General features: G+C 37.3%; 1 protein-coding gene across 1 annotated transcript in view; it reads right to left on the reverse strand.

The window, feature by feature from the left end:
- The window catches only part of CDH8 (cadherin 8), a 312610-nt gene that overhangs the window by 158982 nt on the left and 126108 nt on the right, over positions 1 to 27520 (reverse strand). The window contains exon 3 of the mRNA XM_046683356.1: positions 17910 to 18029. Within this exon, the coding sequence (XP_046539312.1) occupies positions 17910 to 18029 (120 nt within the window). The remainder of the gene's footprint in view (positions 1 to 17909; positions 18030 to 27520) is intronic.

The raw sequence follows: 27520 nt of genomic DNA on the forward strand, positions 1-27520 counted from the left end.
CAAGATTCTCTGCAACAGAGACACCCACAGTAGGTGAAAGACTGATTCCTTCAAACTCTCATTTGCTTATGTTAATTACAGAAGCTGAGGTTTATATGCTTATCTGTTTTTGACCTTCTCTCCATACAAAGAACACAAGCCATTGATTCTGAGAAACTTACAGTTTCTTTACTCACACATCATTTTATGCAGTGTAATGCTGAATAAAATATGATCTCTGGAAGTAACCTCTGTGTGCACACATGAATGCAACATATTTAAAAGGAATCATGAGATCCAGAGAAATCACTTTTGGACTAGAACAAAGAAATAAATTTGTCTTCAAATCTGACATTTAAGTTTTGGGTGATTTCAAACAAGTCACCTACCCTCGCTCGTCATGATCTTCCTTATTAAATGAAGAGCCCTAACCCCCTGTTTCTGAGATGACCAAGGGATTGAATGAGGAAACTGAATATGACGTTGCCTAGAAGTCACACTTTTCCTACTTTCAAAATACAGCATAAGTGACTTACTCAAAGTCATAGTACTAGTGAATGATGCTGGAACCCAGAATTTTCTAACTCCAATTCCAATATTTCTCTCTGTAAGCACTAACGTGCCTAAGCATTAGTGTGTTTCTTATCCATCCTTGTTAAAAACATACATTTCCTGAAAACCTATAGAATATAGCAAAATATACTGTGTCAGAGATAGAAGTATGTTGTACTGATGATTACCAAGATTTTTCATTTCTTTTTCCTTTCTCTTTTTCTAGAAATTGTTGCCAAGTGATGGCTCCAACGGGTCCAAAGAAGAGCTGTTGCTTCTTTCTGAACCTATCAGTCATTCTTTCAATAGCTACTTTCCCGATCACTTGATGATCCCAAAGTATGTAGTTAGTTTTGTTGTTTATATATTTAGAGGCAAATAAAATTTCATAAGCCTCACTATCTTCATGTATGCAAAGAATCTGTTATTATGAGGAAATTCCAGGGGTCTGTTTCTTGTGTGAGTGAACTGAATATCCAAAGAACTTTCACATGAGGGAATCAGGAAGATGATGAGTAAAACCAACTTTTCTTTCTTCCTTCGTGGCCTTATGCTAACTTATGCTAACTCTGCCAAAATGCTCCAAATTCAACTCTGATTTCTTAGCACCCCTACAACAGGGCAAGAGATAAGAAGCCATCTCACCATCTCCTACCTTCTTTAACTCCTCATCTTTGCAAAGGCTTTGATAATGTCATTCAAATCAGTGACCATGGAGAGAGCACTTCTGATGAAACAGACACCATACTAAGAGATTCTAGGGAGTTTCATCGTAAACATCTTTGGCACAAACGTTTTTGCCACATAGCTAACTATCTGTAAGGCAATTTTGCCATAAAAAGATAAAATGACAAAAAAATGAAAATAATAGCAAGATTAAAAAGTTTATTGTGAAAAATGAAAACACAAAAAATACTTGAATACATTTAAAATATGTTTAAATTCATGGCAGATGTGGCACAAATAACTGGTTTTAGTTTGTGGATTGTACCTGAGCACTTCTCTTTCATTCATCGTATTACACATTTTCTTTTCTTTTTTTTTGCTTGTTGATTTGTCTCATCCTTCAGCACTGTAATTTATTTTTTCTTTTTCACTCAAATTTCTACCCTCATTAAGAAAGGTATCCGTTTCCAAATACTAGGATGCATATGTGTGCCTGAGCTTTGTAATGCGTTATGACTGTGGTACCCCAAAGAATTTGCAGACTGATGTGTTATCATTCTCTAGCATAGTATACAATCTGGCTCTATACTCTCATTATTTCACACTTGCCGTAACTTTTACCATTGTATTTTCTATCAAGTCACTATACCTAGTTGTTATCGTTTTTCCACTATTTTAAGGGAACCATGTCTACTTGTCACCGTATAGACCCTTATGAGAGCTCAGATTCGTCAATGGGGAAATGAAACCAAACTATCTACCAGTGATTTTATCTTTTTTTACAGCAAAATTGTCTTACGGCCAATTAGTTATGCGGAGAAAATGTTTGCAGCAAAAGTGCTTGCAGTAAACGTGGTTGCAGCAAAGATGTTTATGGCAAAACTACTGGACACAGTACCAGGGGGTGGGGATACAAAGATAGATGAAGGACTGTTCTCTGGTCTGGATGAGTTCACAGTCCAAAAGACGAGGCAGGTGAGAGCAACTTCCTGCTAAAATTCAAATTCATCCCCTCCTATTTTGAACCCTGCTATCATTTTATGCATCACTCTATCATAACACTGTCATACCAAATTTGTTTCCTATCTGTGCTTATGTACTCATTTTAGCATCGAACTGGCCTGCCCCTCTCTATCAAAATTTACTCTCTAAGGCTCTAAGAATCCTCTTTTATATAAAAATATTCTGCTGTAATCCTTTTCACTCCAAAAATATATGACTGGGCCAGGCCTGATGGCCTAGTGGTTAAAGTTCAGTGCGCTCCACTTCGGCAGCCCAGGTTTGGTTCCTGGCCATGGAACCACACCACTCATCTGTCAGGGGCCATGCTGTGGTGGCAACTTACATTAAAATAAAAATGAAAAGGGCCAGCCTGGTGGCATGGCAGTTAAGTTCATGGGCTCAGCTCCTGCAGCCTGGGATTCACCAGTTCGGATCCCAGGAGCAGACCTATGCACCAGTTATCAAGCCATGCTGTGGCAGGCGTCCCACATATAAAGTAGAGGAAGATGGGCACGGATGTTAGCTCAGGGCTAATCTTCCTTAAAAAAAAAAAAAAGAGGAAGATTGGCTATAGATGTTAGCTCAGGGCGAATCTTCCCCAGCAAAAAGAAAAAAAAATGTGTATATATCTTTTTTCTAACTAACCTCTTGTTAAACACCATAAAGACAGAAGTGATGTCCATGATTCTGTGTTGGCAAAGAACAGTCCTACACTTAAAATCTCAACTATTGTATCCCGGGTGCATACTATAGGCAGTGTGACCATGAGGAAGTCAATTTATCTCTTTGATCCTCTCTTCATTTGTAAAAGCAGCATTGTGACATCGAGTCAAATGTTAGATTATTAGTGAGGCTTCCCTGCCCAGCCTTTACAAAATGATAACCACTCTCAGCTATACCCCTCTTCTTCCTTACCCAGCTATCAAAGTCTCTCCCCACGTGTATTCTAGCAGGAACAGACAGACAATAAACAAATTGACTTTCCTTGTTTATTGATGTTCCCCCGGCCCCTAGAACAGAACTTGACATACAGTAGTCTCTGAGTACATTTTAATATTTTTCAATGACTCAATACATGAACGAATATCTTTTTTCTCATGTGAGCTTGTGAGGAATCCCATATAAAAGTAAATGACTATCTGCAGACTTCTGAAGATGGATGGAGATCGGATTAGAGCTGATTTTCCCCACTTCTCCACCTCTAGAATGGAAGACTCTGGCCACAGAACCCTCAAGAGCCAGCGCAGTAGTGCTCCACTTAACAGGGAGCCACGTGGTGTAATTAATTTATGCCTGTGAAACATTCTGAATACCTTAGGATTGAATTACTGTTGTGCTTATTCTCACGGTTACATAAATATTTGCACGTGTAGAAATTCTGCGCCTTGACATTTATTGAAACGGTTTCTTAGAAAAGTGAGACAAATTGACTCAGAGACAGGTGTTGGCAGTCAGCACAGAGGAAGACACTGTTTTGTCATTATGACAACCATGAATGGTGGAACAAGTAGGCAAAACCCAGGACCTACTGTGGGTGAGGTGGGAGCCGGCTCTGAAAATGCCATTTCCCCCTCAGTTGCTTAGGGATCTGAATATACAGTGGGCCTTCTGGTCCTGCATTCTGAGGCTGCCCCACCAAGATGATAAGGGCGAGTTTTTCCTGTGTATTAAACATGAACAAACCTCAGTTTTCCACCAAATTTATTTTCAAGTCAATGACCTATGTTACCAACAGTTTTCAGTTATTGTGACCCACTATTGAGAAATGCAAGATTTAATGGGGTAGTATTGGGATTAACACCCTTCAATGGAAGTTCTAAATTTTTCAGATATGGGAACTCAAGCAGTTGAATGGAAATTAAGTGCTGAGCCCACTGAATATGTTAACTCAATCTGAACTTTAGAAGAACTCTAAAAGCAGCTATGGTCTTCCATCCTTAAGATGTCAGTAAGGTTCAGGGATATGAAATATCTTAGTGATGGACATAAACTAGGGATGGTAGATACAGAAGTGGATATTCTGACTCCAAAGTTCTCATTCAGGATTTCACATACCATGCTGTCTCCCCTGAAATTCTAAACCACATTGTCATCACCTTGAATCTTTCACTCTCTCAGAAACACAGTGATCTTTCAAAGGCTTAGCTGTGTTATAAATAAATGTTTATATGTAACACAGAGCTTTTGTTGGTCTTTTTGCTTCCTCTCAACCTATTTTTCAGTTACTTAAGATGACAATCTTCAATAACTGTTTTCCAGAATGCAGGAAGCACGTTACTTTAGAGTTCATATCAAATGTAAATAAGACAAATGCAGTTTTTAAATGTGTTTTTCCCCATATCTATTTTCAAATGTGATAGAAAGTGATGTCATCTCAGAATAGATTCCATTATGACAATTCTAGCACTTTACTACTGCAATTTGGTATACCTGATGGATAGAAAATGGAACACAGGGGGCTTGGGGGGGGGGGGAGTTATTTCCTTCCATCTACTTTAGAAAAGCTACAGAAATATATATATATATATATATAGTGAGAAAAAGTACACAGTATCACACTTACAAACATTTTCTTGCTACTTGATTATTAACAATCCTTATTCAAACAGTTACCTCATGAGGGAAAGATTTTAAAAATATGATTTTGCGAAGTTAACAGATCGTGACTGCTAAGGATGCTACTTTGATATGGAGGCATCTATACTCAAATGACTTGACTGAAGTCACAGAGAGAGCAAAGCTAGCCCTCTAAGAACTTTATGGGGCTACATCTTTCCTTGACTTGGTTTTGCAAAGGAGGAACTGAGGACCAACGAGCTTTGATCGCAGCTCTTTCAACTACTAAATGTTCTGGCTTTGTTATCCAAGGCCTGATACATAGAAAGTGTGTTCTATTATTATTATTTGTGTCTGAGGTTGCTAATTTATACTCTGCTGAGAATGTGAGTAAAGGAATCCAATTTGCATTTTGTTTCATTGTGTAAAGTCATTATTATTATTTGCATTTATAGCTCACGAATGTATTTGTTATTAAATAGCACAATTAGGCCATCTCAGTTCCTGTCTTTAAGAGATCCACAGGTGCCAGAGGTCAAGTTGGCTTTTAAGATAGATAATACCACAGCAACATTATTAAAGTTAATGGGATGGAAAGGAAAGTTCCAATAGTACTCTGTCACACACAATAAAATTTTACCACACATAGAAACTACTTTTAAAGAAACTCTCCAGATATATATAAAAAAAAAATCTATCTAATTATGGCTATGTTTACATTTACTAACCAGCTCAACCCTGTTAACCTTACGAACACTAAAATCACTAATTTACTGAATTGCACATTTCTGCTCCTCATGGTCATATAAAACAGCCTAGCTGGTAATAAAATAATCACATTTAAGATTTTGAATGGAAAATTACACATAATCACAAATTGTAAAGTGACTCGTATAATTCTGAAGTCATTAAAAAATTTTTTTCTTACTTTATTTATATTGCCACATGTTCCTTAGTCCATGCCTATGAGAACTCAAAATTTTTCTGTTTTTCACTTGATCTGAGCACAGTAACAGGCATGCAAGAGTTTGAAAACTACATTTCTTCTATAAATATAGATTAAACATGTGTATAACCATTTATTGCCATGTTTTAACCACAAAATTTTCTAACTGTAAGGGAACGAATGTAAGTTATAGATCAGTACTTATGCTACTCAAAGTTTTTTCTGAATCAGGGTTTCACCCCAAGTGGAAAGTTCCACAGGTTTTTGAACAATGAAGGACTGATTCTCTAGAGACTGATTATTCTTTTTTCACTTTTTTGGTGAGGAAGATTGCCTCTGAGCTAAGATCTGTGCCAGATGTGTGTCAGATGATCAGAAGCTGATATATATTGAATATGAGAAAAGAATGCAAAGATATATTCTAAGCTTCTTAGAAGCATCCATCTTTTAAATCCCAAATCCCCTGGGATCTGAAATTGACAGCATCTAAATCCTTCCGAAGAAACCCATTTTCTGACCATGCGCATCCTTGATTTAATCATCTACGTTTACTGGTTCATTTATAACATGTTTCTTGAACAACCGTCACGAGGTGGGCACAATGAGAGGCACTAGCGAGCACGGTAAAAACTAGATAGAATCGCAGCAATTATGGTCAAAACTCTTTCTCTTAATAGTCTTTCTCAAAAAGAAAAATTGTGCTCTTTCAAGCTTTAGTCCAGAGGAAATTGTTTCACAAGGATGTTTCTGGAATTCGACCTACAAAGAAACAGATGGAGTATTTGTGTGTTCCTCCTACTTCCAGTCTCTTTGTGGATTGCTATTCATACACATGGGCCTATCTTAGAGACTGCCTTTGCCATAAAGAAGAGTGGTGTCCAGTATGAGTGAATCCTCTTCATGGAAATTCCAATAATTATATATATAATCACAGACAATATTTCAAGATATTTAACTCTGTTTTCCAAAGTGGCACATTAAAACATTGCATGATCCTTCTTTTGGGGAGTTGTATCTAAAGTCACATTTGCCACAACATTTAAAAACAATTAGCACCAGGAATATGTTCAACACAATCTTAGGTAATCCTAAGTGCTAGGGATGAAGAGTTAGGCCATAAGGATGAGGGAGAGATGCAACTACACAAATAAACTTGTTATCTTTAAATAAAAATGCCAAAGGTTTAATATATATAATGCATTTTTGAGTATATAAGGGATTGTCACAAATTTACTCCTCTTGGATATTGGTTAATCTTTGATATTCTTAGATAAACCATGCTTCTCTATAAAATCAATGAAAAGCACATCTTTGTCCTTTCATCAAGTCATTTTGAAGCAGTCCAAATGAAATGAAAAGCTATATTTCAAAGGAGGGAAAGAGTTTCACCATTGAAATAGAAATTACAATGTAATTCTGCAGGGACATGACACATAGTAAACTGGGAAAAATTCCTGATTCTAGCTGTTCTACTTAGTTTGGATGGGTATCACTCGGGAGTGAGTGTTTGTGTTAATTCCACCTAAGCCCATCCCAAAGCACCTCAGTGTGACAGCAAGTATTACGTGTTAAGGAGCCTCTGTGAGTCATAGTCTTTCTATTCACCACGCACATCCAAAGACATTGGTTTCGCTAAAAATATATCCCTTCAACCTCAGCTATGGTCAGCACTGGACAGCTCCTCCCTCTGGGATAAAAAATTCTTCAAAGTTCTACGTAACATGACAGTCACGCTACTTTCCACTTAGCCAAGTATATTTAATTGTTCTATGCGCGTGGGTAGGGAGATTATTTTTAGTAATCATAAAACAATTAATGGGACCACAACACTTACTCAACCTACTTTACCTCCCACAGGAGATTCCAAGCAGGGAAATAAATCAGTCAGTGTGTGCAAGCAGCCAGCTGTCATGCTCACTGGGATATGAAGATTTAATCATCGATGAAACTGGGGAGGGATTGCTTTTGTTGGGAATACTATCTGTAAATACTGAGCATATTAGAACTTTGATCTACTTAAAATTAAATTTTTTCATCATCATAATCTTTTAGTTTGAACTAAACAACACAATGAGGTTTAAATTTAGGTACAGGTGAAATTACACACTTTAGATTCTCATTTACTCACTCGTTAATTCATTCATACATTCATTTGTTCAACAAATATTTATTGTGAGTTATTTGTACCAACATTTGTCACCTGTCTGAGTTTGGCTACATCATTAAACTTCAAGGGTCTTCCTAATACTCATCTTTAATAACATTTTAAAATAGCTTCTTTACATGGTATAGGGATTAAATAAGAATGCAAAGACACTGGCACATAATTTTTTGCTGCCTATGATTTTTACTCAGTATCCACTAGTGGTTCTTCTACTCGAAATGTAAGGAACATGAGAAAAGTAACTGTCTTTTTCTATACTCTCTTTTGGACTACAACAAGGATAGATTCACACACTTATACTTTTCCCCCTCTGTAGTTGTTCTGAACGTGTGTGTGTATGTGTGTGTGATCTTTGAGAGGGATGATTGTCTGCCTGTATTCTTCCCTCAAAAAAACTATAGAAATCTCTGCCCTTCACTGCGTAATGAAAACAGAAATTGAATGAAGAGGGCATTAGGAGGATATCCCCACAGGTGAGCAAAGCACTGTTTGGCTCCTTCCCAAATCCTCCTGTCTGTTGGCTCCGTGCCTGACTTCTCTAGGGAGAACCCCTGTTCTTCTTCCAAGAGACTTAGAAGAGACTGCACATGTTACGGAAAAAGCCATCCCTGTGCCTTCCCCACCACTGACCATCTACTCCATGGGTGGGGCTAATCTAGGGTGTTCTGTGATTTTTAAAAGTGAGCCAGCTGTGTGATGGGTGGACATACCCCAGTTTTGGGCCAGTACATAGAAAGAGGTTTTTTATCCTCGATGATATAATTGTCCTAGGGAATTGGTCAAGCCAGCTGCCCTCCTCTCTGTGTCACTTCTGTCTTTCTATCAAACTTTCAATTCCAAATCCAGGGGTTTTAATAGAAATGAGTGTTTTGTATTTAACATTGCTGAAGGAATTTTCCATCTACCATTAATGCAAAAGCTTTGGCCTTTCTAAGTGGACAATATCACATTTTGTTTGAGTCAATAAAAATATAAATATTAATAATATTAAAGATATTCTTAATTTGTGACAATCAAGAGCAAAGTACGGAATATGTGTTTTTTCCCCAGTATGATCAATGATTGGAAATAGCATTACTATCAGTATTTTTAAAAGTGGGTACTTAGTCCTGAGAGGTGATGACAGTTATCCAAAATCATGCAGAAAATTAGCAACAGTTTGGATTTCTAAATTCTAGACTAAATTTATTTTATATAGAAAAATCTCTTAAAGGAAAAATCTTCTGATACCATTGAGTAGGTGAAACTATTTAATTTTTCAATATCGCCCCAATGTCCAACATTTTTTTCCCCAACCACACATCCTTTCATTTCTTCTTACTGTAAGGCCTTATTTAACAGTTTCCACATCAATCACTTGTTAAGGTGCCACCAATTTTTCAGGATGCAACCTTTGTTGTCCCTGCCTTTAAGAAGGCTTCCTCACTTTCCACTTTCCATTCAAGTGTGATGGGCTAGCGCCCCTCTCCATCCGTATAGTATGAATTCTGGCATATGTCCTATGTTGTCACACCATTTTGATTGTCATATATATTTCTTTTTAGAATGTATCATACACTACATTGCACCCTCAGGCCCTAGAACATATTTTATCAGAGTGTAGATGCTGACTAAATATTGATTAATGTGAATTACAAAGACATTTTCACTTCTCAATGCATCTCCTAGCTTTGCTAGCGTGAGTTTATCTGAATATTTCTTCTCAAAGGTCTGCACTAAGAAAAATCTCCGGTCAGTCCCTTTGGCAGTGGAAATGATTATCTAGGCAATCCTGATTAGAAAAGAGACCTTGTGTGTTTGCAATTTATCACTTTGACACAGAAGGCCTAAAAATGACTCAATTCCATGAAGGCATTCCATGAAGATTCTGCGCATTATCTTGATTTTTATAAAATAGAACCATTCATTACATGGATTTTTTTTGTCCCAAAGAGTATTTTTCCCTCAGCTCATTTTTACAGGTTCTACCGAGATAAATGTTATTTGTATCCAATGAAGAAAGATGTTCTGAGTTTCAAAAAAAGGTCAATGAATTAAGTTAGTTTATTTTTAAGCAGGCCATTTTTCATACTCTCACTTGCCTGGAGCAAAGTTTAGACTGTCCTGCAACTTTACCCTGGTTTCTTTAGATAATTAAGCATTTATTATTCACTTTCCTTGTGTTTCATTTAGACTTTCCATCTCCAATCACTTAGGATGAACTGCAACTGTTTTCGTAGTGCTGTCCTCAAATTAGTGGTTTTTAAAGAAATGCCACATTTCTGCCTGTCTGTGCCCAAAATGTGACAAGCAAACATATGGTATTGAGGGTGGTTGGAAGAGGAAAACAAAAAAAGAAAATATTAATAGAATTTGAATAAGCTATTTTCAGCCTTTTGAAGCTATTCACAAAAATGACAATTCATTTTAGAATTACTACTGCCTCATATCTTCTCTGACACCAAAGTGCCTCCTATGTCTATGCGTAAAGGAGACCTGGGCCTGCTCACAAGTTCTATGGGTCCTTCCTAAATGAATGACAGCCCCAGGCATGAGCTACACTGCCTGGAAGTCAAACGGGGGTACAGGAGAATGTTGAAAAATTGGAGTTGGAAATCAGACAGACTCACTTTGAATCTTGCTTCAAACACCTTGGGCAAGAAATGCATCAATTCTGTCTATTTTCTCATCAGCACAACTGAGATGACATTAGTGCCTATCTCAAAATATCGTGTGGAATAAATTAAATTAAATTTGATAATGCATGCAAACCCAATTAGCACAATGCCAAGAAGACAATAAGTGTTCAATAAATGATGTTGTTGTGGTTTATATGCTTGTTGTGTTTATTCTTTCTGTTGTTGTTATAATTTGACTGGGATTTTGACTGAAAGATGGGGAAGGCATTTTACCTTATGCTTTCTGAAACACAGTTCCGTCATTTGCAAAATGGAGATAGAAATCTTTCCCTCTGCAGCTTGATTACGTGCTCTGTCAAACTGAGAGGACTGTAGAAACACAATAATATTTTCATTTTGTTTGTTGTAGTTTATTAGTAGTAGTAGTAGTGGTATTATCACTATCACCATGACCTCTGGAATAGGAAGATATATTAATAACCATTCTTTCCTGGTGTCATGGCCCCTGAACTTTTCAATCTCAATATGTGATCTAGAACTAAATCTGGGCGAGAGTTTAACAGTCTCAATGCTCATTCTTGCAAGTAAAGAATGGCATCGTGTTGGCTAGACACTTGGGACATAGTATGAAACTTGGAAACGGCATGAATTTTTGTCATAAGTGAATCCCAACAAGAACAGCAACAAAAATTACATCTAAGTTTGAAGAAGTGTTCTTCCCACCAGAGGAACTGACAGAAGAATTATAAACAGGAAATCAAATAGTATTCTCTACAGAGTTCATCACACATTTTTTCTATGAGCTATGGCAAGCTTTTCTCTTTCTCTCTGTTAATTCATTCTTCCTTCCTTTCCCTTTCTATCCTTATTTTGATTCTTTTTTGCTTCTTGCCTTCTTATCTCAAATGATTCTTTTTTTTCCTGAGGAAGATTTCCCTTGATCTAACACCTGTTGCCAATCTTCCTCTTTTTGTCTGTGAGCCGCCACCACAGCATGGCCACTGACAAGTGGTGTGTAGGTCTGCACTTGGGAACAGAACCCAGGCCACTAAAGTCCAGCATGCTGAACTTAACCACTAGGCCACCAGGCCTGGCCCGTAAAATACTTTGTAAAAGATTTCTAGGTGCCAAACACTCTGCTAGGCATATGGATGCAAAACGAACAAATCAAGGAGCCCCATTCTTTTACAGACTTTACATTCTTGCATGATAACTGACAAAAATATAAACAAGTCAATATATAAGATAATTACTGATTATGATAAGCTTGAACAAGATAATAAGCTTATACCTGAAACAAGAGAAGGAGCTCTCCCTGAGATTAATGTGTTATGGCAACAGAAAATAAATCCATAAAGTTGGAATGTACCAGGCAAGGGGACAGTAGAACTAATCTATTCCAAATTTCAGAGTTCTTTTCTCAGCATTCTTGCGAGGATGAAAGAAGACACATCAAGGTTTTCTTGTCTCCTATGCTCTGGTTTATTTTCCTTACTGAAAATATTCTAGCATCAAGGATTTGATGACAGTGGTCAATGGGCAATTTTCTTCTTTTTAAATATTGTGAATGTGTTCAAGTCCCACAGCCTTTTGAGGGAATTCTCACTGTCACAAGGTTGATCGTTACAACTACAAGTCTGACCCTTGCTGGTAAGGCCAGATGCCTGGTACAAAAAGGAAGTGGGGCCAGGCCCAGATGGGTTCACTGGTGAATTCTATTAAACATACGGTGAAGAAGATATACCAATTCTCTACAATCTCTTTTAGAGTATAGAAGCAGAGGAAATACTTCCTAACTCATTCTAGGAGGTCTGCATTACCTTAATACCAAAACCAGATAGGAACATTCTGAAAAAGAAAACTACATACCGGTATCTCTCGTGAACATAGATGTAAAAATCCTCAACAAAATATTAGCAAATCAAATCCAAAAACCTATAAGGAGGGTCAGACGTCTTGCTGTGATGCTGAAAGCTATGCCATCAGTATTTCAAATACGAGCAGGGTCACCCATGGTGGACAGGTTTCAGTGGAGCTTCCAGACTAAGATAGATAGACTAGCAAGAAGGGCCTGGCCACCCAGTGCCAGAAAAATTGGCCATGAAGACCTTGTGAATAGCAAAGAGCATTGTCTGATATAGTGACGGAAGGTGAAAGGATGGAGCAAAAAGATCAGACGTGGTTTTGCTCTGCTGTACGTAGGGTGGCTAGGAGTCAGAATTGAATCCATAGCACCAACAACTTCAAACTCAACATTAAGAAAACAAACAACCCGACTGAAAAATGTATCGAAGACTTTAACAGACACCTGACCAAAGAAGATATACAGAGAGCAAATAAGCATATAAAAAGATGCTCCACAACATATGTCATCAGGGAAATACAAATTAAAGCAATGAGATACCACCATACACCTATTAGAAAAGCCAAAATCTAGAACCCTGACAACACCAAATGCAGATAAGGATGTGGAGCAACAGGAAATCCCCATTCGTTGCTGGTGAGAATGCAAAATGGTACCGCCACTTCAGAAGATGGTGTGGTGGTTTTTCACAAAAGTAAATATACTCATACTATATAATTCAGCAATTTTGCTCCTTGGTATTTACTAAAAGGAGTTTAAAACGTCTATCTTCACAAAAACCTGCACACAGATGTTCAGAGCAGTTTTATTCATAATTTCCAAAACTTGGAAGAAACTGAGATGTCCTACAGTAGGTGAACAGATAAATAAACTGCGATACATGCAGACAATGGAATATTATTTAGTGACTAAAAGAAATGAGCTATCGAGCCTTGAAAACACATGGAGGAAACGGAAATGCATATTTCTAAGTGAAAAGAGGCAATCTGAAAAGGCCACATAATCTATGATTCCAATTATCTGATATTCTGGAAAAAACAAAACTATGGAGACAATAAAAAGATCACCGGTGCCCAGGAGTTGGTAGGGGGCAGAAATAAACAGGAGGAGCTCAGAGCATTTTCAGGGCAGTGAAAATACTCTGTATGATATTATAATGATGGATATATGTCATATACATGTGTCCAGACATATATTATGTACAAAACCAACAATGAATCCTAAGGCAAACTGTGGATTTGGGATGATTATTATGTATCAATGTAGGCTCATCCTTGGTAAAAAGTGCACCATTCTGATGAGTGATATTGATAATGGGGGAGGCTATACATATGTAGGCGCAAGGAATATATGGGAAATCTCTGTACCTTCCTCTCATTTTTATTATAAACCAAATACTTCTCTAAAAACATTGTCATTAAAATTTTTTTAAAAAATTAAAGAGAAGTCATCTTTCAAAATTGTTTACCAAGGTACAACTTTCACTATCCTCGTTCTTTTTTTTTTTAAAGGAACTGAGGGATGATCCCACATCAATAGCAATGAGTATTGGTATTCAGTCACTATTTTCTAAGTTATGCTGCGTCACTTCCTGAAGTCATGAACAGACCAATCATGTAAAGGGCCAACCTATTTGGGATGCTATCAGAGGCATGTCAGTCTTATGTAAGGAGTCTTTGCTCAGCCCTGACATTTTCTTTGTTTTTCTAGAATTCAAATTCCTAGGTCAAAATTAGTGGATATTCTTAATGTTTTTGATACATAGCCTTAAAATTTTTTAATAAATGTACCTATTAACACTCCTACTATCAAATTTTGACTGAGTAATTCACCAAGCATGTGCTTATCCTGAATATTATTGTTTTAAACATTATATTCATTGATTTGATAGAGCAAAAAGTTATTTTCTCTTTTGTTTTAGCCACATGTTGTGGCAGCCACAGAGGCCCACTACTCAGATTTTTCTTCAAGAAAGAACTTGACTAAGGTATTATTATTAAAAATGGAGACAAAAAGAGGATAGATAACATGCCCAAAATCACACAGCTTGCAACTAGCAGAGGCAGAACGTGAAGCCAGGCTGTATGGTTCCAGAGTCAACATTCTTAACCACAACACTGTATGACATTATTATGAACAGAATAGCATATCATAAACAAAACAATAATTCAGGGATGGTTCAAAAGTAAATAAATATCTTAATATAATATACCATACATATAGATTAATAAAAGGAATTTAAAAAAATAAAGAATTTGCCTAGAAATGCAGTTAGCTGGCACCCTTCAGCTGAAGCATCTTTAGGATTGTCTTATGATTCAAGGCAAGGCTCTGTTCTTCCCAGGCACATCCAAGCCAATGACTAAGCATGATGGGTAGTATTAAAGCCCCGCCATTTATGTGCAACACAGGAATCCTGTTAAGAGAAATCTTTGCTCCAGGGACCCCCATGGGTTTGGCCAAGATGCTGTCAAATCTGCTTTGCCTTATCTTACTTCCTCTCCTCTTAACTTTCAAGAGGATCAGATCTCCATCACAGTATGACTATGACTGGCTTCCCTTCCTAACTTGTTTCATGCCTGTTAGGGACTGAACCTTTGTGTCCCTCCCAAAATTCATATGTTGAAATGCAATCTCGAATGTGATGGTATTTGGAGGTGGGGCCATAGAGGGCATTTAGATCATGAAGGTGAAGCCTTCATAGCACCTATATAAAAAGAGGCCAAAGAGCTAGCTTGCTCTCTTTCCACGAGGATACAAGAAGTCAGCCAATCCAGACTGGGAGAAAACCAGAACAGGGCCCTTACCAGAACCCAACTATGCTGGCACCCTGATCTCAGACTTCTAGCCTCCAGAACTGAGAGAAATTTATATCTGTTTCTTATAAACTACTCAGTTTATGGTATTTTGTTATAGCAGCTGGAACTGAATAAGATGGTGCCTCTTTTACCTTTCAGAGTCATTAATCCCCAAGAAGCCACTTGTTCTCCTAACTCTGTCTCAGCATCTGTTTAACCAGAGGACACAACTGATGCACATCTTTTGGTCACCAGAAAGCGTATTTACTTTCCCTTTGCTTACAAAATAAAAAATCCAAATACTCAATGGTCTTTGTACTTTTTTTCCTACGTTTTTCTAATTCAAAATTTTAAAAGTGTTCTTAATCTGATTCTGCATAGCACTTACGCCCTCCTCCACCATACACACACACACATTCATACCAGTCTCGGAATTTTTTTTTTAAAAAGAGAAAAAGCCTCATAGATAGAATCAAATTTAGATTCCGTGGTTACAACCAACACTCTGCTTTCGTTTGAACGCACTCAACCGTAATTATGCAGGCATTTACACAAAAATGTTTACATTTCACTCATACATAATTATGTTTCAGCTAAAGAACTTAAACTCACTCTTTATTGATTATTGAATTTGCCTCTATTTCATTCTGCATTGTCTACTTTAGTTAAAAACTTTAACTTTATTCAACCAATATTTATTAAGCAACCACTACGTACATTCTTCAAGTATCATTTCTCTCCATTACATTTTCCACAATAGTACCAGAATAATCTTTGTAAAATATACATCAGATAATTTTGTATCTGTCAAATCAGAAGCGATAAAGCTAAAATGAATGCGTCTGGAGATAGACAACTCATTAGAGTGGGTAAAAATGTAAATATTAAATGTTGCTGACAATATTTAATTAAGCAAATGGCAATATATATCAGGGAGACTTAAAAGTGTCGAAACCCTCTGACTTAGCAGGCGGCTTTTATTATCTATACCTCAGGGTAATTCATTACCGAGATATAAATTATTCAAATCACATACCATGCTTCCTTGCATTTGTGTGGAAATTAAGAAGCTATCTTTCCAAATGGATTGTGAGATACTTGCAGGCTGAGATTAGCCTTCTTGCATTTGTCTCCTTACATTTAATTCAGTGCGTGGTGAATGCTGAATGAGTATTTGCTGGATTAATATCTATATTACACTGAGGATGGTGAACAAAAAGAGCCAAGTGAACAAAGAGTCAAGGAGGAAAGGAGAAAACAATTCCGCCCCGCTTACACAATCCACATATTTCTGTTTTACTAAAGCCCTTGTACCATAATTCTTGCGCATGAAAAGTGACGTTCAAAGATACCTGACAGTGGCTTTGAAATTAAGGACCTGAGTAGGACTCCCAGTTCTGTTCCCAACTCTATTACTATGACTTTGGCCAAGTAATAGGACATCTGCAGATTTTTTCTTTTTCTTTAAAATCCAGAGATGACTGTCTCCTCTGTCACTTCCCCAGGGTCCTCAAGGAGCCCAAACCAGATGAAGTTTATGACAGGCTGCCCTTCTTCACTGAGGAAGAATATATAATGATGTCCCTAATTAATGTGTTTGAGAAGAGTTCTTTCGTGTTTCCAAATCTTAATTCAAGTTTAAGGCCTGATCTATTTATGCATAAATGTACTTTTTCTCACTTTTAAATGCATGAGGATTTTACTCTTTGAATTAAAAAAAAAAAGCAAAGAGAGTCATTAAAATTTTAATTTAATTAATAATTGACTCAATGGTAAGACATAGAAATTTATCTCAATAATACTGAAAACTCATGAATCAAAGAAATGATACTATACGTGTATGTAGCTGTATATTGAATTTTTCTTTTTGGAAATTTGCAGACAAAACAGCCAGATATGGAAGAAAAATACACACAAAGGATATTGTTATTTATAACAATTTTTAAATGTACTACAAAAAATATCTCTACAAGATTATGAAAAGTCCAACAAAATGACTTTACTCTCTTCATATATTCTTAAAATTAAACAATAAAAAGACTTATCTTTATTTACAAAAACTGTTATTTTATGAAGTTATTTTCCAAATTAGTAAAAAATGATTTTTATTTTAATAACTTATTTAATGGTTTCTAAAATCTGTACCACCAGACTCCAGATATTGGATAGGTTTGATATTGACAATAATAATAGCTTCATAAAGAACTCTAGCGGGTAGATATCAGTATCCTGTTTTACTAATGAGGAATCAAATAGCAAATATAATAATATGCATCCATTGATGTATTACCATATGTCATGCACTGTAGGGTTGATATTTATCACTTCATCTGATCTTCATCATCACACTATGAGGTAGGTTCCAGACCCACTTCATAGATGTGGGAGTCAAAACTTAGAAAGATTTCTAAATGTTTCTTGCCAAGTATCACACAGCCAATAAGTAATAACTGAATTTATCCTTAAATCTGATATTTAAGTCTGCCTAATGTATAAGCACATTTTTCCCCCAGGATGAAAAATGGTGCCAGGCCATCTGTTAAATAGGTGATACTCTACAAAGGGTCTGCAATTTGTTTTAATCAGCATCAAAACAATTTTTGGGCTCACCATGTGCCTCACATTGTACAGGAATAACGCATTCAAATATTATTGATACTGGCAGTGAGGTACTTACCATAACATTTCATAATCCACATCCCAGGAAAAGTGTTTCCCTCAAGCAATAACATGGTAAATAGAATTTAAAATTTCGGCCACAAACCTGTTTCAGGCTCAATGGAAAAATAAGGCTGCCCTTCCAAGATACTATAAACCAACTTTGCACTGTTTCCATAAACTGGGTCATCAGCATCGGTAGCTGTTACATTAGTGACAGACGTACCTAAAAAAAGAGAGAGAGAGAGAGAGAGAGACAGAGAGAGAAAGATAATAATTAACACGTTATTCTTTGCCAAAAGCTAAATTTTGCCAAGTATATCATACAGAAATCCATGTGTGGGAATAAGGAGGAAATGAAATCTCTTTTAAAATATGGAGATAAACTACTCTTATAACTTCAACAATATCCAAGTCTTTTAAAAGAAAGAGTACTGCTGGGTTGGAGTACTATATAAAGATAGCTCTTTTAGAGTCTGTTTTATTTAAGATTCCTTTGTAGTTTTCGTTTTTAAGATACTGGTCAGATTCATGTGGGCTTCAATAATATGCAAAGGAAACATATCAAAGGAATATGAAACATAAGGTAAATAGTATGATATAACATGTACCATTTAAGTTTTGCAAAAGCACAACTGAATGTACCTGGAAAAACTGACTGCTGAAAAAAGGCTGCATAGAAATATCAAAGGAATATTTATGCCATTTTATTTAATTCCTCAGAATATAAAATTAGATTGGAACCACCAATTAATCAGCATTTTAAGTAATTAGACCTTATGCATAATAGAATCAACATCTTTTCTTTCAGATTAATTTTCTATTTTTTATTTACTCATTCATTCAGCAGTTGAGCACATACAGCTTGCCTGATATGAAGTATATATAATAAGACAGAATCTGTACAATCTTACACTTTGGTGGGAGGAGGAATGAGGAGGGGACAAACAAGCATACCTAGAAATTCAGCTGTCTGCCAAGCACCAAGTTTGGATCCCTCACTTAGTCCAGCTCAGACGGGCTGGTCAGGAACAGCTCTCTGAGAGATGTTGCATTCAAGTTAAATTACTAAAGACAGGTAGAGTTTAACCAGGAGAAGGGCAAGGAAGGCATTCTAAGCATAAGTCAAGCATAAGTAAAGGCAGAGAGAATGTGGGAAATTCTGGGTACGGCTGAAACTGCGGAGCAATTGGAGAAGTCTGGTGTGGTAACAAGAATCGTGTTCTATGAGGGTAAGGTCGACGTCGTCTTCATCCAGCAAGTGTCGGACATCTAATAGTTATTGAACATGTATTTACTGACGGAATGAATGGACGAATGAATAAATTACCTGATGATGTAATGAGGAATGATAGGTAAGTGTCGCAGGTGAGTCTTCTAGAAAGCAGACTCTGAGAGAGAGAGTTTACAGAATTTTTATTGAGGAGTGCTCTTTGATCAATATCTGTGAGGAAGGGAAAAGGACAATATTGGGTAGAAGGAGGACTTGAGCTGTGATGCAGTCACAACAAAGACCTCAGTGGACTTCGCTGGGGAGTCCAGAGACGGGATGATCATTGAGGAAATGGCGCCAGGCCTTTATACTCCAGCACTGACCACTTAGTGCATGTGGGAAGGCCCCTGAGAATGGAGCCTTGGCCTTGGGCCAGCAGCTCTCACCAGCTGAGGGAGCATCAACCTGGAGTTGTCAATCATCAACACTCTCAGCAGCTGGGAGAAGAGGGTTTTAGATCTGAAGGGATGGGGGATGGGGTGGATCTGAGCAGCATACCTCTGTGTTTCTGAAATAAGCATGGCTTTCGCAAGATCTTGCCAATCAAAATCTTTTTCAAGCGTTTTGAATTGCAGTCCCTATACATGAAACTATAACAATAATATTTGTTGAGTAGTTGATACTTCTGTAAAATTGGAATTTCTACTCGGAACGATGATTCAGAGGCTCTACAAATCTATAGTTAGGAAAAAAATGCACAGAAGGCCAGTTGTGTAATACACTCCACCAGACACTGAGAACAATATCCAAAAAAAAAAAGGCTCACTTTCACAAGTAACTCATCAACTAGCTGGTGAAAATGAGCACATAAGAGTACAATATTTGCAGTTATTTGAAGATTGTGTGGGATGGAGAAGAAATGGAGGAAAAATCTTCCAGGTAAAAGGAGGACAGAAAGATAAAAGTGCAAAAAGATTTCAGGAAAAGCAATGACTAGAAAAGTCAGTCATCAAAGCTAAGGTTGGAGACATAAGCTAAGAAGAGAATACAGGGGGCATTTGAATGCCAAGATGGAGCGCGTTGGCTTTATTCTGTAGGAAATAGAGGGAAAAAAAGTCAGTTAGAGATCAATCTTATGTTACGGGCTTCTTGCTGTTAGCATTCCCAGATTTAACTGGAAGTAGAAATGTAAAAGATGAGGAGAGCAGACTGGTTATGAGGTTACAGCAGTCCAGTTAAGAGGTGATAAAACATTAACCCTGGGTAATGACAATAAAAATGGATAGCAATGCTAACTTTCTTGTTTTGATATTTATACTAAGTTTATGAAAGACGGTAAACTGTATGAGGGGTATACAAAAACTATTTTTGCAACTTTTCTCTAAGTCTAAGATAGTTCAGAAAAAGTTAAAAAAGAATGAACAGTGAGAAAAAGTTTCAAGAGCTACTGAAGGAAGTGACAGAGTGTAGAGACTGACGAGAAAGAGTGAACTCTTCTGCACAGAAAATCATGCAACAAGCTTTTGTTTTCCTTTCTTTTGTTGATTTGTGTGTTGTTTTCATTTTTTTTAGGAGAAACGCTTTCCTTCCATTATAAAGCAGCACATTATCAGAAAAATAAACTCAAAGTCTATGCTCAGTATGATGTTAACTTAAGGAGACTGAGCATTCCGTTCCAGTTACCACTTAGGCACTGGAAAAAAGAAGAAATAGTCAACACTTCTTGTCATCACCAAAATTACCTTCCAGTGAGTGATTTAATTTAAGAAATACCTTCAAGAGAAAAAAAAAGAAATCTAAATAGTTTCCTAACAATGACAAATCACTGGATATATGTGTGGGGTGGCTGGGTTGGGGCAGAGAGGCGTGGGTTAAATAGCTTTGCGGGCGGAAGAGTTCCAACCTTTTCTGTTGGAAAAGGTTCTGTTGGAAAAGACACTTACCTCTGTCTCTGAGGGCAAATCAATTAATCTGTCTTAGCCTCAGATCTCCAATCTACAATATATATTAGAGTCATTGTGACGGTTAATCAAAATAACATATGTAAGGGCCTAGCACAGAAATTACCACATGCTAAGCCTGGGAGTACCAACTCTGCCTACATATCAAAATCTAGCTTTGAAAAATATTTAGATCTCTGGGGTCCCTTTCAAATCTATGGGGATGGTGGTGAAGTATTTTTATAAATCTTTTCAGGCAATTCCCATGTGAAGCTATAGTTAAGAATGACTATGGTCACTGGAACTGAACTTTTAAAATTTTAACTTCACACCTTCTCCATGGAAGCATTCATTTCTATCATGATTTCTTTGAAGAGCTGTTACTCAGATTTGTTTATAAAGTATTTTTATAATCACTCAAACTGCATAAAGGCCCATGGCAATAATTTCTTGTTAAATGAAAGTTGGGAATATTTCCCTGGGAGTTTACCATTACAAGGCTGATGATCATATCTATTTTTGTTGATTATTGTAACTTGGCGTTATAATATGATAACAGGCATCCCATCATATTACTAAACATTGAGGCAGAAGAAAGGGGCTGGATTTCCATCATTTACATGCTCCACAATCCAGTTTTTTCATATGCAAAGACAATAATTTTTATTTTGCAAACCTCAAAGTTTTGTGTAAGGATCAAACGAAATCATATTAAATATAGAAGAGTGACTGAGAAGGTAAATTTGGAGTCAAAGTGTCTAGAACTGGAACACATATTTTACATGCCATTCCCAACTTTTTTTTTTTTTTGGATGAGGAAAAGTGGCCCTGAGCTAACATCTGTCGCCAATCTTTCTCTTTTTTGCTTGAGGAAAATTGTTACTTAGCTAACATCCATGCCAATTTTCCTCCATTTTGTATGTGGGACGCTGCCACAGCATGGCTTAATGAGTGGTGCATAGGTCAGGGCCCGGGATCCAAACCTGCAAATCCTGGGCTGCTGGAGGGAAGCATGTGAACTTAACCACTATGACACTGGGCTAGCCCCGCACTCCCAACTTTTACTAATTCTGTGTCCTTGACCAAATAATAAAACATTTCTAGGCTTCGGATCCTTAAGGGAAGGTGATACTAATTGTTACAACCTAGGCTTGTTGAGATAATTAAATGTAATAATTTTGCAAAGAGTATAGAAGAGTTATTGACACTTGATATTTTTGAGAGCTTACTCTCACTACTATTATATGCACATTTTGTGTGTGTGCATGAGAAATGATAATAAACTAGTCTTTCATAATTTTAAGTGGCGGTGGATGCTATAATTTATAACTAAATGTAGTTTTGCCTAATGGTTTTAAAAGTAGTATATTTCCTTAAATTTGAGCTTAAAATACAAATAGACATTTCCAAGTGTAACAATATGTTCATGTCCTTAATAAGAAAGCAACTTACAAAAGAAAATACACATATACACAATCTCGCATTCTCCCATCCAGTCCATCTCATGTCAGTTTCCTCTGTGGTATAAAATTGCTGTGGGCTCAAAAATAAAACGTGTTTGATGTAGTAAGCACAAGGTCAGGCACTGGGCACATTGTCAGCACAAGTTTCTCAATATTATTCGAATGGATAGCATTCAAATGAATACCACATCCCCCAGCCTAGGTAAATCCCACACACTTGCCAAGTTGAACTACTGGACTGGGGAAGGCAACAGAGCTAATACAAGCTTTTACCCACATCCTCATCCACGATATTTCTGCCTGATGTCTGGCTTGCTGGGAAATCCACATCCTTCAACTTTAGACATCTGGAAATGAAAAGGCAGCACTACTCTCCGTCAAGGATGATATTTCTCCTAATAGTGATTCAAGACCGTTGATGCACCTGTACACTGGAATAGATGTGTGTGGAGGTTTTGTGGATGCATTTGTCAAGTAATTACCCAGAGAGGGGAAAAATGGATGCTTTGAGGTTAATCTTGCAGCAGAAAAGATTTCTAGTCAATCTGCGGTGTAGGCTTCTCCATGGAAATGCATGCAGAATGCAGACCACGGAGGCAAATTGAAAAGTGTAAACCTTGCAGGATAATGTTTCTTCAAAGCAGCAAGTGTTGGTGTGTGATAAATAGGACCCTGAGTAATACCCAGGAAATATAACAACAGGATTCTCTGTTTGTGTTTTCATTTGGAACTGTTTTTGTCCCTTTGTTGAGGATACAAGAGACTCATTTAGCTAGTGACTATAAATTTGACACTGTGCCATTTCTCCAAGAAAGCCCCTATTATAATCCAACTTGATGCTGATCCTAATTATAATAATATAGCTGTTGTATTTCCAGCTGTTGTCAACAAAAATGATCCCTGTCACCACAATTCATCCTGCTAGTATCAAGTCAATATGAACACGTTAATTCCAAGATGAATTCTGCTTTTAATAAACCAATTTTTCTGCATTTAGTTTCTTGGTTAAGTGAAATTTGCCAATGTGCTGCTTGGAATTTTAACAAGCAGAAGGTTCATAGCATCATTTGCCAGTTTTCATACCTGAATGTTTCCTCCCATTAGCAGCAGGACCGATATATTCTCCCCCTATAATGACAGCAAACACTACTAGCAAAATTAACCATCAAAAATTTTACACTGTCAGGTTAGAGGTTCCAGTTTGCTGACAAACTAAGATGAAAGGCCTTCGGGAAAATAAGATGTTGGGGTTTGGGGAGCGCAGTTCTGTTAGCTAGGCTATACTTTTTTATGAGCAAGTCAGCACACCAATTCTGCACATTATTCAGAAAGAAAAATGTTGGTGCTGACACTTGAACAGGCAGACAAAGGTTTGGTGCAGCGTGAAAATGTACATCCAGGAAAAGCTAAAACCCTTATGATGAGAAGAACACAAACCCCATTTGCAAAGAGTCATTTGCAATACATTTTCAGAGAATAAGCATTGCAATAGCAGACAGGGAAGAAAGAAGGCAGCAGGATCTTTGCAATAGCTGAAATTCAGAAAGGCGTGCATTCCTGGCCTCCTACTTTCATCTTCAAACTTTTGATTTGACCTTCTAGCAACACTGATCCAAGGTCAGTACATACAATTCATGGACAGTGTCTGGCATTATCATCTGAAAATGTCTTACTTAAACATTCACGCATTCCAAAGACCGTTAAGTCTAATAGGTCATAGCAACGATGAAACTGCCTTCATTATTTCAACCAAATGAAACCCTCGACCCATCTTCCCTCATCCTCCTTATTAATTCACCCAAGTACTAGGCAATACTAGAGATAATGGGGGCACAGGTGTTACCATGACAACCTTTTTTGGTTGTTGTTGAGTAGCAGAGCAATAATTTCAGAAGACCTGCAGAACCTGTTGACGTTTAAATTATCGCTTACTAGAAGCTGAAGCATCTGGCCCTGGATGTTTTAAATATGTCATGCTGCATCCGTGATTTTTTAGTTTTATGAAACAACGCTCTGGGATACCTCTGTACATGACTGGCAAGTACTTCTAGAGGTTTTTGTTTGTTTGTTTGTTTGTTGTGGTTTTTCCCCCCAGTTACAGCAGAGCACAGAGCTAGCGTGCTTAAGGAAAAAGCTAAGAAATAAACAGAGGGAGCCAATGCATTTTTTCCTCACATTTCTCTAACTGAGACCATAGTCTTCAACATTCATGTCTCCTAAAGGGCCTCAAGCAAGTTCCCCCAGTGGGAAAGATGGCCTAAATCCTACCAGTAATTTTCCAGTTTTGCTATTTAATTATAGAAGACACATGCCAAATATCCAGCCCTCCAAGGGATGCCTGAGGGGGTCTTTGCAGGATGAGGAGGATTAAACACTGATCAGTCAAAATTACAGCTTGTTTCTTTAACCCTGTGTATGGAGAATTTTTCTCCAACCCAGCTCTGGGGGAAATAAATAATGAACTGTACCATCTAGCCATTCAACTGTAAGCAGGAAGACAGCATTCCAATTCCTTCTAGAAACTTCTGCGCTGAAAGATTGTTGGTTAACAAGGAAAGTTATACACAGTGATAGTAGGAAACCAAACCCTTCCCTTTTGTTGGTGATTAATCTTGCAATTTATAAAAGCCAATTGAATAGGAGGCAGAGGCAGCATGTGCTTGCCATGTCGCTTCGGAAACCTCTCTTTTAAGACATATGCCACACAATGACATCCTAAACGGTAACTTCTCCTTCTATCATCTTTTTTTCAAAGTCCTCACCATGGCTCCCTGGGTGTTCTCCTCATGTGCCAACTCTCAGCCTGTAGTGAAATGTTGCTGCCAAATTCTACATGCTCCAAATTGAATTTATTATGGGAACAGGGACAGATTCTTAACTGCAGTCAGGCGGATGGACAGCGCCGAAATGTATCCTGTCATTTCTCTGGCTCTATGATTTGGGTCATAAACTGGGAAAATAAAATTCTGTTTCCATATTTTATTCTGGAGCATTTAGAGGTGTAAACAGTTTTGTAACTTGATGAAACAGCCATACACACTTAACATTCTGTTTTTAAAACGAGCCTAAAACTTTCTGGAACAATTAACCACTTCAGAAAATGCATTTGAACACTCAGATGTCTTCTATTCACCCATGCATCATTCCAGCAAACATCTGTAATGTGCACCGGGTGAGAGAAATGAAAAATATTGTATGAAAATGTGTAACTGTAACATCTCAGCCGCATTTACTATGCATAGGAGAAAAGTACCTTCCTCATCATTCACAAACAACGCCAGGACAGTGGCCTACCCACTGCTTTTGCAAACAGATAATGAGGACAATAGGAGGCCTGGTTGTGAAAACTAATAAGCTGTCTGTTTTACAGTTCCATGTGCATAAATAAACCCTTTCAGAATCGGAATGACTCTTTTATAATACAACAGAAAAAAAATATATGTTTTCTTTTCTTAGACTGCCTATTCCCAGCAATCAAGTCTTTGCTAACCCGTTACCTATGGAATGAAATCCTATAAATGCTTGAGACGTGAACTAGCATCACTTATGCTTTAGACTGGAAGCTATTTTCATCCTCACCTTGCAAAATTATGCTACCAGTGGCACCGCAGGTGCCTTCTACAATGCGTCAGGATTGCAGCAGGTAGAAGCTTCATTCATTCTATTTTATTATATGAACCCATTCATTCACTCACACAAAGCCTATTTGCACAATATGTACTGTGTGCCGGGCTCTGAACTAGATGTGGAGGGTACAAGAACATGAAGCAGAGTCATAGTTTCTGTCCCCAAAGTGTTTGAAGTTTATTTTAGCAACATTTTCATATGGGTTTGCTTTGTTACAAGAATCTGTGCAAGTCTTTGCTAAATTTATTTCTAGAAGGCAGTAGCACAATGTAGTGGAAAACGTATATATGACAATTATAACGTCAGAAGTTTCTGTTCACATTATCTTATTATAAGACTGAGATCATATTCTACATCAATGACCTGCCACTCTCAAACAGCAAGAAGTTTTCTTTTTACATCTTTAAGACTCAGTTTCCTAAATGAAAAAAAAATGGGAATAAAGTCACCCACTTCATATTCTTCTGCTGAGTCTCCATAAGGGTAACGTACAATCAGTATTGCCTGGGTGAGGGGTCATTGTGTGGAACTGCCACCCTGGGCTGTCTGGAACATGCTACTTTATTTCTGTTCGATGAAGTGTGAATTTGAGGCCAAGGTGCATGAGGACAAAAATATAATCACTGCAGTGGCTGTTCATTTTTTATTCTTTTAGAATAAGCTTAATTCTCTAGTTAAAAGCCAGGACTTTTAAAAATGACAGAAGTGTGGTTGTGGCTGCAATCCCTTCTTTCCTTTCTTCTTTTTTTTCTCCCCAGCTTTATGGAGGTATAATTGGCCAAAAAAAACCCTGTAATATATTTAAAATGCTGTACAATGTGATGATTTGATATACGTATACATTGTGAAATGATTACCGCAATCAAGTTAATTAACACATCCATCACCCACATGGTTCCTTTTTTTTTCCCTCCCTGAATGTAAAAGACAAAATGCGTAACTCTCTTATCAAATTTCAAGCCTGGCACAGTGAGCCATTGAGCATTTGGGAAGGGAAAGTCCTAGACAAAACAGGACTTAATTGGGCAATCATTACAGAGCTATGATTTCAAGGAGATTTAAAAAAAAAAGTATTCACTAACTCATCCAAAATATGCCATCCTATATGTGCTGCCCTCCATGATGTAGCTAAAAGAAGTGAACTGGGCTTATCTCCTATTTGGGCCCTTCATTATTTCAATATCTTTTTATTGAGCTCCTGCTACCTATCAAGCATTCTTTCAGGCTCCTGAGAAACTGCACAGTTAGAAGATCCTTGCTTTCTTGAAGGGCAGACTAGCGGGAAGGCAGAAAATTAAACAATTAACTACCAAATGATGTGATAAAATGCTGTCGGCAAAAGAGAAGAATGACACAGGAGGAACAGCTAAAAGTGAAAGCAAGGTTTCTGAGAGGAGGGGGCATTGATATTGAGATTAGATTTAAGAAAAAGGAGGATGTTGAGTCCAAGTTCAGAGGTGGGGCTGCAAATGAA

This window comes from Equus quagga, chromosome 13 (genome assembly GCF_021613505.1).
Source record: "Equus quagga isolate Etosha38 chromosome 13, UCLA_HA_Equagga_1.0, whole genome shotgun sequence".
NCBI lineage: Eukaryota > Metazoa > Chordata > Mammalia > Perissodactyla > Equidae > Equus > Equus quagga.